General features: G+C 33.6%; 2 protein-coding genes across 5 annotated transcripts; one reads left to right on the forward strand and one right to left on the reverse strand.

Moving 5' to 3' along the window:
• Positions 1-330: 330 nt before the first annotated feature.
• Positions 331-8,647, reverse strand: LOC105327440 (vezatin). 2 transcript variants are annotated; one of them, XM_011427930.4, is made up of 13 exons: positions 8,509-8,647; positions 7,870-7,992; positions 7,684-7,782; positions 6,615-6,763; positions 6,110-6,403; positions 5,811-5,960; positions 4,955-5,105; positions 4,740-4,815; positions 4,079-4,286; positions 2,789-2,979; positions 2,595-2,701; positions 2,157-2,237; positions 331-1,633 (listed from the first exon to the last, which is right to left on the reverse strand). In XM_011427930.4, exons 1-13 carry the CDS (start codon positions 8,551-8,553, stop codon positions 986-988), a joined length of 2,322 nt encoding a protein of 773 aa, XP_011426232.3. In that variant the 5' UTR covers positions 8,554-8,647; the 3' UTR covers positions 331-985. The 2 variants fall into 2 exon arrangements, with proteins under 2 accessions (XP_011426232.3, XP_065937263.1); XM_066081191.1 differs by lacking the exons at positions 7,684-7,782; positions 7,870-7,992; positions 8,509-8,647 and having other exon boundaries at positions 6,611-6,748.
• LOC109617035 (caspase-7) lies at positions 8,639-12,632 on the forward strand. Of its 3 annotated transcripts, XM_034450451.2 has the most exons (6): positions 8,689-8,761; positions 8,862-8,912; positions 9,052-9,379; positions 9,599-9,816; positions 10,974-11,094; positions 11,515-12,630. In XM_034450451.2, the coding sequence occupies exons 3-6, from the start codon at positions 9,082-9,084 to the stop codon at positions 11,847-11,849; spliced, it is 972 nt and encodes a 323-aa protein (XP_034306342.2). In that variant the 5' UTR covers positions 8,689-8,761; positions 8,862-8,912; positions 9,052-9,081; the 3' UTR covers positions 11,850-12,630. The 3 variants fall into 3 exon arrangements, with proteins under 3 accessions (XP_034306343.2, XP_011426227.3, XP_034306342.2); XM_034450452.2 differs by lacking the exon at positions 8,862-8,912 and having other exon boundaries at positions 8,639-8,761; positions 9,653-9,816; positions 11,515-12,632; XM_011427925.4 differs by lacking the exon at positions 8,862-8,912 and having other exon boundaries at positions 8,641-8,761.
• Positions 12,633-15,218: the final 2,586 nt, after the last annotated feature.

The raw sequence follows: 15,218 nt of genomic DNA on the forward strand, positions 1-15,218 counted from the left end.
ATGGAGCATGTTGATAACTTCAAATTTCTCAGTGGGTAGGTAGAGTTATGTAAGATTGTCATGGTACATCTACCTCTAATGAATCCCATTTTAAAACCATCCGCTGGTTACGAGATAAAATGGGGTGAAAATTGAAAACATTTACATACAGAGACACACGATTGGTCTAAACATAAGTACATGTACAAGTAGTCTTTTGCAAAAATTTAAAGCACCAAATAATTTTTTAATGTCATCAGATTTGCAAAAAATAAAATGGTCAGTTCAGTCATTGTGTCTCAATGGAGTATGTGTTACTCATTACTGTCCAAATATAAACAACTATAAATAAGCATTTTTAAAATTTTATTTATTGATTGCACAATCCCATATCTACGACTCAGCAGTTACAAACATGGCCCTCTAAAAGCAGAAACACCAGAGGCATGTTCAGCTAATTGGGTGCACAAGGGTGCTCACTAAAATTCCAAGCACTTGCTGAACATGTCTCTGTTACAGATGAATATTTTTTCACAGCTGAAAAGACTTTAAAAATATAGGTAATTCCATCCCTCAAAGACATTCATCATTTCAAATTTGTTGAATGTTAGCGGAAGGTATTCTGTCTTTTAGCTACATGCATCGCAACAAATCCTTTTTCAATCTTTGATTTAAGACATATAACTACCAGTATTTGTATTTTGAGGACTAGCCCTCTATTGTCTTGTCCTCTGACTTAGACATATAATGACCAATATTTGTATTTAAAGGACAAGTCCTTTACTGTCTTGTCCTCTGACTTAGACATATGACCAGTATTTGTATTTTGAGGCCTGGCACTTTTTTGTTTGGTTCCTATGACTTAGACATACACACGTAAGTACTAGTATTTACATTACCGGTACAAGGATTAGTCCTCCATCATCTGGTATTTGTATTTTGATTACCAGCCCACCTTTTGGTCCTCTGAATTAAACATTTAACAACCAGTATATGTATTTGAGGACTAGCCTTCTATCGTCTGGTCCTCCGACTGATCTGAGTCTGACTCACTGTCCCCAAACGTGTCCTCAGTGAGTCCAAACTCCCGTGATCTGGCAACAGCCATGGCTGCCAGATTGGAGGAAAATTGAAAGCTAGGACTGTGAACAGGGAGAATTCCGTCCCTAGGGACAGAATGGGGGAAATTCCCCAGTGAACAGTCTACAGAGTCTTCCTCAGACCCTGTGGTAAAAAGTCTACCTTCACTCTGATTGTCTCCTTCTGGGTCAGGCTTTTGTCCACTTTCAGGATTACTATTGTCACTTCCACTTTTGAACTGTTCAGGAGTTGTTCTATTGTAATTATCACCATTCAAGTCATTATCTGTATCAATCTCCTTCTTTTTGTTCTCTAAACATACACTCTCCTGTTCTGATTTACACAACCTTTTTGGGTAATCTTCTGGAGTAGACCTTGTCTCTTGATGACAGTCCTCTCTCCCCACAGAACTTTCTAACTTCCTGTCTCCAGAAGTTTCGGGGGACACCGGGCCATACTTCCTCTCCTGGGCGATTCTCTCCCTCCTCCCCATCTCCTCTGCCCTCACAGAAATTACTGACTTCAGCTCAGTCAGGAGGCGAAGGGCTTCCTGTTTCTCTCTCTTCTTTCTCTCCTACAAAATTTGATTATTATAAACAAAGATTATTTACTAATAAATAAATCATTTATGTACCAGTCCTATGAAAGTTGATAACATTTCATTAATGAATTCAAACAAAGCAATGGATTAGTGATAGATGCATATTTGATGAATTCTTCAATGATTAATTCAATTGAGCTGATTTATTATGTTTACACACATATTTCCTCAAATCAACTAGTGGATTCATAGATTTTGGCAATAAAAATGATTTGATGTGTATCTTTATTTAAACTATGCTAGCATGATGTAATTTTCCACTGAGTCCATACTCCTTTTATATTATTGCTAAATACATGTTTATATGCAGTATACAGTTAAAATGTGTGTTCAGAACTAGTTGCTCAATATAAGCATCAACATGACATCTTCTTACTGCGAGTATATACATGTACATGTACCTTGTATAATTATTTATATTATTTTTTATGTACTTATATACAGATTTTTTTTACAAAAATGTAGAATAAGAACAAGTGAGAACCAGTGTAGGTACCTTTTCCTCTGGGGTGAGATACTCATCCCAGCTGTAATCAGGGTCAGCATCCACCTCCTCATCAATATAAGCCTCAAACACCTGTAACAGTTACATGTAAGTGTTAAATAATCAACTACCTTATCACATGAATTACTCTATAAACTTTAAAACTTCATAATTATGTAGCAGAGAATATGTATCTTTAATTTCAATAAAATGAAAGTCGGTGAAGACACTTCTACTGATCAATGCAACTCGACTGCATAATTCGTATTAATATTTTTGTATCAAAATGGCAAATTGTATCAAAATGGCAAATAACAAGATTAAAATCCAGGTTAAGCAATAAAGTCAACCTTTCTATTTGTAGGAATATTTTCACTCTTGTACTGTAAATAAATTATGACAGAAAGTGTCTGGACACAATGAGAGATCATCACATTTCATTTTACAAACCTCATCCTCTATGATGGGTGGACCAGTGTTGAATATGTCTACAGGGGGCACATCCACGGGCATCTGGGTGTGAACTGTCTGCTTCTCTCCCTCATTTGGCCTCTCAGCTGGAGAGAAATAAAAGGCTAATATCAAATGCGAAAAAAAAAACCAAGTTAAGGAGTATCCAATCTACATAAATTACATAAAAATACCTGGAATTGGTTGATATTTATACAACTTTTGAAGGCGTTCCATTCCTTCTTCCCAGCATCCTTTGCTGGCCAGCAGTTCCTGTTTGATTTGGTCCAGTAGACTGTCCATTGGTTGACTGCTGGTCAGCTTGTCCGAAGTATTTATGTCTTGATTGGGTGAATGTTTCAGAAGGACTGATAACTTTCTGACCCTGGAAAGCAAATAAACATATCATGATGTTTCCAGTTTGTAACTGCATTTACTAATGACCTTTTATTCAAATTCTTCCCATGTCAAAATTTAAAATCAAAGGCCGGAACGGCCACAAAGGCGTCGAGCTGACATTTTCTTTTATATAGAATGATATCAATAATTTGAATTTCTGTACTGTACTAATAGTCGTATATCAAATAATATTAGAATAAAAAAGGAAATGAATTACGTTTTGTGCTGTTTCAAAAACAATAATCAGTATATTTGGTTATAAAATAGGTAGTGATGCGATTATAATACAATAACTCATCATGGTTACAAAAAATCGAAGAAATTTCAAAGTTCCAAAGAAATCATTTTCTTTCTGCTTTAAAAAGTCTTTCCACAATTTTCACAGGCTCATAATTTGAATACATTAACAGTGTGTCCCTAATTATAATAATAAAACATACTTTTATTTATTTCAATTCCCAACAAGATTACCTTATGCTATGGTTGTTTACAAACAAATCCACAACACGTGCTATCTAAAACCAACTGCATTATCGTGTTTATTAATTGCAAAAAAATCTCTAGATAAGTTTAATGCTTACAATTATTTTGGAGACCATGCCCGATAACAAATAAATTTACATATCAAATTTTATTTCTATCGGGCACGGTCTCCAGTTAAAATGTAAGCGATAAACTTAAATAATATTTTAGTGAATGTTTACATTGCACCCTATTGTATTCATCCGCCATTTCTTGATTAAGCAAATTTATACTAATGCAATGAGTTGTCAATAACCAGGGAGGCAAAGATGGATTTTTTGTACACAATTAAGTTGCATTAAAGGAATACAAATCTTGTAATACGTTTAATACTTCAAGGAACTTATTTTTTATGCGCATTAAAAAGGCGGTGCAGTGCATGAATTTTTGGACGATTGCCAATCCAGACGATCGCTAGAAGGCTGCCGAGCATTAGCTCGACGCCTTAAAAAATTAGACACTGGAGAGCCAAAATTAATTGGTCATGGACAAGCAAATTCCTTCAACATAATCATATACTGTACTATAATAAATATGACCATCATAATTTTGCCCCAGAGTACCTTAATAAAGCTGCCTGTAGATGAAGGTCAAGGCTGTGAACTGCTATGTCAAGGTCATTCATTTTGCTGAGGTCTTGTTTTGGGGGTAGTGTTTCTGCGGGTGATGTCACACTGTTGTAATAGCCATACAGAGTCTCCAGCTCCTTAGTACTCTGCTGGTACCTCTCCTGTACACCCTGGGTCATCAGTGGATTACTGCCATGGGACTCTGTCAATCATCAAGGGAACCATTATATCGCTTCATGAAGAGAAGATTAGTGACTGGATGCTTATATTAACAAAACAAGGCTCTACTTGCATTAAGATTTCCTCAGTGCGTCAGTACTGCTTTAGTCATATATGTACATGTACCGGTATTTGTGTATTGCATGTACCGTGTATATTTTATCTTCAGCTTAGGTTCAGTAAGAGACCAAAGCATAAAATAGCTCTACAGCCAGTTTGTAGTGTAGAACATTGACAAAAGTATCTTTTTTATGGATATTATGTAAGAACATCCTTTTGGTATTAAAAATATTGCAAATAAACTACATGCCAATAAATTCAAATGACCAGTATGTGTCAAAAATGCAATCAGATAATCAGAGAAATACAACTTTAAGATGACTGGAATCATTAGATACCTGATAATTGATACATGTAGGAATGAAATGAGACTTACCGAGAGACTGAAGTACTCGGAGGACTACACTCCTACACAGTTCAGAATACTGCATCTTACAGACCTGGTTAACTCCCTATAAAAAAAACAAAAGAGTGACATGTGTAATTACTTATTCCCAAACAGACTTGAGAGCCCAAAGTCCGACTTAAGATGGTGATGTAGATCGTCTAATACAGTTGTATTTTGGGGATTCGAAAAAAATTTATTGTTACCTTTATGGCTGACACAGAGAACCCATCTGTGACATTCTCCAGTTCTTTCTGAGATTCTTGGTTGTCTCCCTTCACCTGTAGACAAGGACCATACTCCTCAAGGGAAATGTGGGCCAAGAAATTAATGGACTTGTCAGCTGATATAGGGCTCCTGGGTCAAAATTTAAAATATATAAAAAAAATATATTTACATTAAGCAGAGAAAAAGCACTACCTATTCATTAGGCATAAGCATAACAGTTTCATTATGCTAGAGATTCTTGAAAAGGTTGTGTTTTTATCTGAAAGCATTTGTATTGGTTGTGCACAATACATATAAACTTCTCTTAATATTTACAAATTTATAAAACTCAATCAATTATTGTAAAATTTTAATTACAAGTACTTTGTCATACTTAACAAAGCAATCTATTCACACGAGGCATGTGTATAGGTACATACAGTACCTGTATTACCCTGCCTATGTTGAAAATCTTTATTTTCTTGGCTGAGAGTAATACTTTTTCAGACAATGTTATGCTGACTACTAGGATTGATTAGTTCATAGTATTCTCTAATTATGAATTACCTGTATTGTAACTGACTTACTATCAATTCAATATATCTTTTACAAGTGATCACACACATAATAAGAAGGCTCATAACTGACATCTGATTGGCTTTCCAATGCCATGACAATGCCGATTTTAGCAAGGACCCAGCCCATACATCGTTATTTCTCTTTTACTCTTTTAAGCATCAACATAACTAGCATATACAGGGTATGCAATAAAAATTCAACCATATGGATTATTATCAGCTGTGGGTTCAGTCAGTTACTATAAAACACTTTCTAGCTCATTACAGTCCTCTATACCTTGCTATGAGCTGGCTTGTCCAGTCTTTAGTGGCTATCAAACAGTCTCTACACAGGATAAACAGCTGGGCTCTCAACTGTGGGCACTGCCTCTGATATCCCAGCATTCCATTTTGTTCTATTCGACTCAGTGGACTTTTATGGCTAACTCTGTCCCAGATCAAATCAAGCAGTATAGAATATGATAAAATGTATGCTTTTTACAGGATGTTAATCAAACATATCCATTACCCAGTAATCAAACCAAAAACAAGATAAGTTTTATTACATATGTATCAAGAAAGAATAGATTTACTCACATGGTAAATCCCCTCGCCACAAGCTCTGTCTCCTGAATAAGCCGTAAACATTTAGACGTCCATCTAAAGAAGTCCTCTCCAGCCCCTAACATCTCTGTTACTTCCTGTACAGAGCCCTCTAGTGACCATTTGTACCAGGCAAGGTACAAAGCCTTGCCGATCAAATAGAGGAAATACACGGCAGTTAATACTGACATAGCATCTGTCATCTGTTTGTATTTCCAAGGATAAGCTGGCCACATAAGTCTTCCATAGAAATACGATGTAAGGAGCGGGATACCAAACATAAGAATACTACAAAATGAGTATTGTTGCTTAGTGGAGCCAGTATTAGTCATCCAGTACTTGTGATCACTTGTTATTTGTCAAGATCATATTAAACCTGCTTTATTGAATTTGGCATACGGAGAACTTTTTTTCTACCATAATTCAAGAACTCATTTAGAAATGCTCTGCCTTTAAGTGCCTTAATAAAGATTATGTATTAAATACCCCCAGTACCTACATTTTGGAAACTAGGGCAGGGTCTTGTCTCCCTTGCAGGTACTCTGCCTGCCTCTGCCCAGAGAAATGTTTCAAGTAATTTTTATCCTCTTCCTCCAGCGCTTTGTGATGTAGTGACTTCTCCAGTATACAGTCTCTGTAGAACAATTTCTTTAAGCAAAAAATATAAATAAAATATATTTATAAACAAAAATTTAAAAGTTTTGATTTTCAACTCTTCTTGAAAACTTTGAAAATAGTTATTTGATTATCATTACTGTTGTACAGTACAACAATGTACACAACAAGTGAAGGTTTACAAGAAAAAAAAAAACAAATTAAGAACTACCGGTAAACAAAATGTTAAAACAGCCAATATGGCCAACATAATATCTTGATCAACATAATTATACACCAACAATATTTAATTATAATAGTCTGTGGTAGATCAGGATTTCATTTTTATTTATTATTAGTAGTAGTCCGATCCCAAAGTGATTTAATTCTATTACTTTGGTAACGCCCACTTTATATGATAGCCAATAACTAACAGTTGTCTTTGTTCTATTTTCCGTATATAAAGTCGTGTAAGTCCTTATTTGACAAGGGAGATGGCTGGTTTTGCTAGCTACTTTTTCTCCAGATAGAGGGAGGGAGACAGATGGTTTCGCTAGATATATTTCTCCTGAGTCCCCTTCTCATCTGTCTCTTTAGGGTTGGGGGATTTTAAGTACTTGATATAGACTTGTTTGTTCTCATTTTGTTATAATAAATTTATAAAGGGTTGCTAATCTTGGTTTTCATTAACTTTAAACTTAGTTTATTATATCTGGTTTATCTATATTGAGAGTAAAGTCGTTTTCGTATTTAGATATTAGTAAAGTTTATTTCTTAATGTAGAGGTCAAATTCAGTCTCAAAACAAAAATAAACACAATGCGAAGTACTGATAAAAACCTATACGGCACTGAACTGCTACAAGTCTATCAATATTTGACTTTGTGTATCCTTTGATTAATTCCAATGTCTGATACATGTACATCTCCTAAATTCACATTTTCAATGTTTGAAATACTGATTAACTATACTTACTATTTCATTCACTTCTGATTTCAAATGGATTAATCCCAGTAAAATGGAAACAATGCTTGAAAAACATCCTGCACATTTCGTAAACACACCTGAACCTGCCTAAAAAATACAAAAAGTTTTGGGTACTTAAATTACCATGTAAAGAAAAAAAAAACAAATATGGGTAAAAAAAGAAATTCCACTCACCAAATCTTGCTGAGAAATATGGATTGTCCTCTTTTGTACATTGTCCTTTTCACTCGAGACTGTTTTCTCTGATGAAATGTTTTCTACTCCTGATTCGATTAAATGCTGATAAAGTGGGGAATTCTGGACAGAAAATAACATCCATTTACAGCCTTGTATTGTTGAATTAACATAATAAAGGTATTGAACATTTATTCATTTATGGCATCCATTTGGATATAAACATTTTTTATTCTATAATACATATTCATGATTTCTCATGACTGTCCAGTAACATTGAACAACCATACAAGCATTCAAGCCTGGGGTATTTAGTGCTGGAGATATTTTAAAAAGACCCCTGGCAACATTTATAAAAGGCCCCACTTTCCTAAATGAATGTGTCCATTTACTTCATTATCCTTAACCCATTAAGAGTAAAGTATGCAGCACATCTTACTCATGAATCCAGAGGAGTCTGACATTTGTAAGACATCAATGGACATTGTTGCAATTTAAAATCCCAGGGGGTTGAATTTTGACGAACGTGAAATCGAAAAATAGTACATTCATCAAAGCAAATCTGAACAGAAAAAAGGATAAGATAACTATTTTCTTGCTATGAAATACAACCGAACAGTTTAGATATGAAGATAATACCTCAAAGAGAACATCTTCATCACTGGCATCAGTATCACACTCCATGATATTTTTATTCGATGTTGATCTTGAGCTAAATTCCCTGTTTGTTTTCACTCATCAAGAAGCGTTTCCTCGAATAAGATGTGGAAAAATAAAAATTAAAGTGAGACTCGGTAGAAAACATTTTACCGGAACCTACTCTACTTTCACTTTCTCTAGTGTAAACCAGATTACTTCCTTCAAAATGTTTTGATATTTGGGTGGAAGAAAGGTTAGACAGATTTCATAGGTTTTTTAACGATGTTTCTTTATTTTGTTACTTTTGAGTTTTAGTTTGCAAAAATGATATGTAACTGTTATGGTTTTTTCAGTCACACAATTCATTTCAAGCACTAACGTTATAACCAGATAACAGTTGTACAGTAAGCTTTTTTTAATGAATATACAGGTCCCTGAATAATTATAGTTAAAATATTGACAGATGCATGTACACTTCTTTATTCTGAATGCAAATAAATGCAAAATGGTTGTTAGAATCTTCACCTGTATTTTAATTTTTAGCCGAGAAGAAAGTCTGAAGATCTGAATGTGATGGCGAATCCTGTGAATATTTCCCAGGAGAGATGGAATTCAGAGACATATTTAACAATTCCTAAGGAAAAAGGCTGCCTCTGTAGACCAGTTATTATCGACATCAGGAAGACATATTTTGGAATTTTTCCTAAAGAGCGTGACTCGGCATCTCGAGATGTGGATCTCCTAAAGAGGACTTTTAAACAGCTGGGTTTCCTGGAGCCTCACATTATCAGCACACTTGACCCAGATTCTGATAAATATGATCATCCTTTATATTCAGTGGAAAATCTTAAAAGGAAGTTGGTCAGCATAGGTAAAATTAGTTTTTCTTTCTTAAATCATTGCATGCTTTTATTTCTATCAATGGGACTAGCTTATACATGCATGAATGTATAGAACTCAAAATGGTATTGCAATAAACAATAATTATATTTACAATATTTCTATTAATGAACTGCGATACGTTGGTTGCCATTTTGATTGCGCAGCCCAATTATACTTTTCCTCTTATACTTTTTAAAATTTTTTCCAGCAAGAAGTCCAGAGTTTACCAGTGATGCAGAAATATTTCTCCTTGTTGTTTTAGCTTTTGGGGAATATGGATATTTTTATTTACCCAATTATCCAATCAGCAATTTTCAGCAGAGAGAACCAATACCAGCCAAATTTTCCACAACTCTCTTGATGTCACATTTTAATGGAAACAACTGCCGTAATTTGGCTCTGAAACCCAAAATATTTCTTGTCCAGGTATAAGAAAATACATGTAAATTAATCATAAGAAATTGACTAAATCATTTATTTAACATGTCATTGATCAGTTTTCAACAAGCTAATTTTTTTTTGTAAGTTCAAAATCAACAGGACATATTTTTTTCACTGACCTACTGCATGTGTACATGTATTTCAATATACATAGTGTATACAGTTATACATTACATGTATTGTGAAGCCTCAATACTGTATAGATTCTTAATTAGACGTGAAGAATTAATATCAGTGTAAAATCACAAGATGCAACCCTCGCAAATTTTAAAATCTCACTATTATTTTTTTAGAGTTGAGAACTATAAGAAATAAGGAGAAAAAATTGGCTTTCTCGTTTTTATATTCTTGCAATTTGATGTGTGTACTGCCTTTCCTAAATATTGCACAAATATTGACCTGTTTCCTGATGTAGGCTCCCAAATGATTACCCTGCAGTTGCTTCCACCTTAATCTATCCCAGCTACTCCCACACTGCACAGAGCTGAAGGAGGTGGAATGAACAACAAATTACCCTCAGCATCTGACAATTTTAAATCTATATTTCTGGCCAGAAACCATCATTTAGAAAACAAAAAACCCATAGCTTTTAGCTTTAAAAGTTTGGACATTTTTTTTTTTTATATCTAATAGTATATACTGAGCTCCTTATCTCAAGGAAGTTATTATAGCATGAATATGTCCATACTCAAGCAGCCCTCTTAAGAACCAAGCCTGTCCTCTATAAACTTTTTTAAAGTTTGGGAAAATTATTTCCTAAAGATTTTTATTTTGAGTTGATCTTCTTCATTTGCTTAGCTAGGGTATGTTCCTCTATGTGCCTTTCTTATCCAGGAAAAATCTTCAAAGTACATTTATTTAAGCATGCACTGATATTAGATAAAAATTTATTGTCATCACAGGTTTACTTGGGCAGAATGCATGTAAATCAAGTTTAACATTTCTTTATTACCGTATAATTAATTTGATTGCATATTTAATGGTTCACTGTAAATTACAGTTTTTCTTTTTTTCTTTTTTTTTTGGTACATGTATCAAATTGCTATGAACATTTCAATAAAACATGCATATCAAGCTGTTGATTTACAGAGTCTTTTCATTATAAGCGTGTTTGCTATAACCATGTTTTACTGTATTTACAGACCTGCAATGCTCAGCTGGCCCAGAAGGACAGGTCTTTGTTTATGGATGGAATCTCCCCACCTCCTCTAGCTACAGTCCCTATAGAGGCGGATCTTCTACTTTATCATTCAGAAGTTTCAGGTTAAAAATTATGATTATTGTTGCTTATTACATTGGTTATAACTAAAAATAAAATGTTTTGCATGGGCTCAATTACGAAAGATAAATACAAGTAGTGCAACTCACAAAATCAATTCATCTCAAAGTTTTTTCACGTGGGACAGATTTTATACATAACATGTGTATTGTAAAAGCTTTCACCATGTGATTTATCAAGGATCTTGCCATTAGTTTACTCTCTTTGTAATGAAGTTATGATTACATGTTTAATGTATATTTGATAAGTAAATATGGTTCAGTCTTTTATGACTTTCTAATCTTGGGCAGCAGTCATCAATTGGATGCTTTAATGTAGGATTACATAACAGTTTAATTTAGGTCAGTTATGAAGCAGTTATTAATCTGTAAATTCCTTTAATAAGACAGCATGCATTGTTTTAGGTGGATATACCTGCAAAATGAAGAAAGAAACCAGAGAGAGTCTTGGATCAGTCATTGACCAGGGAGACAGGAGTGAGGGTGGGGATGAGAGGGAGACCCAGGCCTGTCAGTTTGTGTATACCTTGTACAAGGAGGTAGAGGCATTGGCTGGCCAGCAGAAGGATTTTGAGTTGACTGATTTAATTCTGGGAGTGAACAGATCCCTAATGGAGTTCATTGATAAGGAACATTACAGGTCTGATGAAGACAACAAGCCATGGACCATAGAGCCAATGATTCCAATCTGTGTGGACCAGCTGACCAAAAGATTGGTGCTCAGAACAAACCTAGGCTAATATGTGATCATGATTGATCTTCCGAGTGTTTACACTACCTGTCAAAATTATGCATTGTCCAACAACTATTGAATTTGAATTTGAACAGATTTTATTATGCAAGTATATAATTACATAAATGGATTAGGCAGCAGGCAATGCCTATGTAAGCCTTTTCCATAAACTATTGCCTGCAAACACTGGTGCTGAGAACAAACCCTGGCTTACATGTAATTATCGGTCTTTTTGAGTGTTTACAAAATCTGCCAAAATTTCTTTGCAAAAATTGTTACCTTACAGCATTGCCTACAAACAATTGGTGCTGAGAACGAATCTTGGCTTAGATGTAATCTATGGTCTCTTCATGGTTTACAAAACCCGCAAATCGTACTTCAATCAAAACTGCTTTACCAAACTATTCCCTTACAAACAAATACCTAATCCTGTAATTATAATCTGAAAGGAACAGATGTTGAATTGTAAATGTCAAATTTCATTTATTTTATTTTTTTATCAAAATGCATTAAAATAAGAAATATTTGTTTCTAACCAAGTTTGTCGATAAATATATGAAATATATATTTTTATATTTCCTTACATTTTTGTTGAAAAACACTAATTAATGTCATATTCATACAATTCAGTGAGCGAGATTGTTTTATCAACAAATATTTTTATTTAAGAATTTTGAAAGAATTATTAGTTAAGAGAAAACTTTTTTTTTCAAAATGTTTATATTGGTAACTTGTATACAACTCTATGCAATTTATTAGAAAATGAATTAAATCACACAATTTTATCTGATGTCAAGACTTTTTATAGCTGCAGGACTGTAGCTCCCGGTCTGAAAAAATTCGGATGGACGACCTGGGAGCTACAGTGCCTTCCATAGTAAAAAACTGCAATTTACGGCGCACAAAAACATGCGCTAGGTTTTGACTGATTAATCTCATCTACGATCACATTCTGTACAAATATTTAATCCCAAAAAATTCCTCGGACATTTTACTACAGATATTGTCACTTCACTTGCCTCTGATATTCTTTTAAACACCATCCCCAGCCCTGTCAATTAAAGTGGTGCATATTTGTTTACATTTATAAATGGCGACTCTCGATCTCGACGTAAATTAACATACTTCATTTTCCGAGGTCGGTTATCATGTTAAAGAGAAGGTCTGAGGCAAGTAAAGTGATGATATCAGTAGTAAATTTGCTGAAGAATTTTATGGTTCTAATTATTTTTACAGAATTTGTGTGAAAATAAGGTTAATAAGTCCAAACTTAGCGCAATTTTTTGTGCGCCGTAAATTGCAGTTTTTTACTATGGGAGGCACTGTAGCTCCCAGGTCGTCCATCCGAATTTTTTCAGACCGGGAGCTACAGTCCTGCAGCTAGACTTTTTATACATACGTATATCTAGTATATATCTATATAATGAGAGTCTCTTATGACCCCTTATAAATGGATATTTTGATTTTAATTTATTTGCACATGTATTAATTTTATAACCATTGAGCAAGTTTTATTTTCTTAAAAAAATGTATAGTCCAAGAAAGATAATAAACAGAAAAAAATTTGTTCCATCCGCAATTTTTGTTTCTATAAGTAAATAAAAATGTACAATTTTGTCTGGTTCAGAATGAATTACAAATTCTTTAACGTCATATACTACCATTAAATGCAAACAAATGAGACAAATCCCAAATCAACTCTTGTATAAAATGAAAAATCAATCCAGCATGGTCACTCATAAAAATATGTTTGGAGGCAAGTTGAATCTTAATATTAATTAATATAGTTCTTCATTAATATATATTTGTACAAGCCATCCTTATTACATGTACTTGTATTGGATTTTAATAAATTGTTTTTAAAAAATGCAAGATTTGTTTTTAATATTTATATTAAACATTTGAAACAGATATACTTTAGTTGCAGTACATTATAGAGGTGGAAATACAGAAACAAAATTCCCTTGGGCCAAAAAGAAACACTTTTTAAATGTTTAAATGGGGCACGTGACTTCAGGATATTGTAACTTATTAGGTTTATTACCAATAACATAACTAGTAACAATAATATTACCTAATAAGTGTTTTGTTTTCCCAAGGACTTTAAAGTGAGACTATCACTGGTATTTACAAAGAGTGATGATCTACGCAAATCGTTGTAAAAGTGACATTTCGTCCAATTTTTGTACACAAACTCTTTAAAATTCTCATTCTCACCTTTCCAATACACTTTTAAAATCTTCGCGGCACTTTTGTTCACTTTCATTGTTTTGTTGTTATTTGCTTTATCATTCAAAACTTTAAAATCTGGTTCATTTTTGTTGTTGTATTCTTAAAAACCACATTACTTAGAAAACAACAAAGTACAAACAAAGCAAATTGATACATGAGCTGTATAAATGTATTCTTTATATTTAAATGTAAGAACAATCAGTTTCTATATACTCCACAATCGTATCCTGACGTCATGGGTTTCTGATCGTCAAACTCTAAACGCTACCCCTAATGATTGCCTCTCTAGTTAACAATTTTAAAACTTCATCATTTTTAACCTCAGAGAGAGAGAGAGAGAGAGAGAGAGGAGAGAGAGAGAGATGATGATTGTATGATTCATCAATTATTATTTTTCAGTAGTCTGCTAGGGACTGCCTTGGACGATTATGAAGAAAATCTCGCGGAATTTTCTCGTTAACGAATAATAGTTGGTTTACAGTATTTCACGTCTGTACACCAGAGTAAACGCGATCATCTAGATTTACAACTCTTAATTATTTACGATTGTAAATTATTGTCCGCATAATTATGTGAATCTACATTATTCAAAATATTATAAAGTCTTAACATTAATTTACAGACAGATAAACATAGGGCGAATTAGGTGCTCTTTAATCAGTTTTAGTTCTGGTTAAAGGTTTGAAACTACTATATTGCAGTTTATGATTAATCGTCATGTTTTGGGTTTCAATCCGGTTTACCTCAGTTAAACATTTGAGCTTGGTTTTTGAAGTTATACTGTAACATTAAAATACAGAATAAAAGACGGAGGATACTTTCCTAATCCTAAAAAAATGTGGTGTTATGAACAAGCACCGTTAATATTTCATGTATTTTTACACCCATTTACAATGTGCATGAAAAAGAGCATCAACAAAAGACCTCTATTAAAAAAAAAATTTGTCTTAAAAAATTATACGGAATCATTCTTTATAAGGATTTTAATAGATATTTTACTTAAACCCATTTTGAAATACAGTGAATCAATTATCTAACGACAATTATTTTCAAAGACCTGGATTTAGCCCGACTCGAAAATGCTAAGTCCACATCTCAGAATGGGAGCAAGATGAAGTTTCCACAATCGAAACATAAAATAAAT

Source organism: Magallana gigas, chromosome 4 (genome assembly GCF_963853765.1).
Source record: "Magallana gigas chromosome 4, xbMagGiga1.1, whole genome shotgun sequence".
In the NCBI taxonomy this organism is placed as follows: Eukaryota; Metazoa; Mollusca; class Bivalvia; order Ostreida; family Ostreidae; genus Magallana; species Magallana gigas.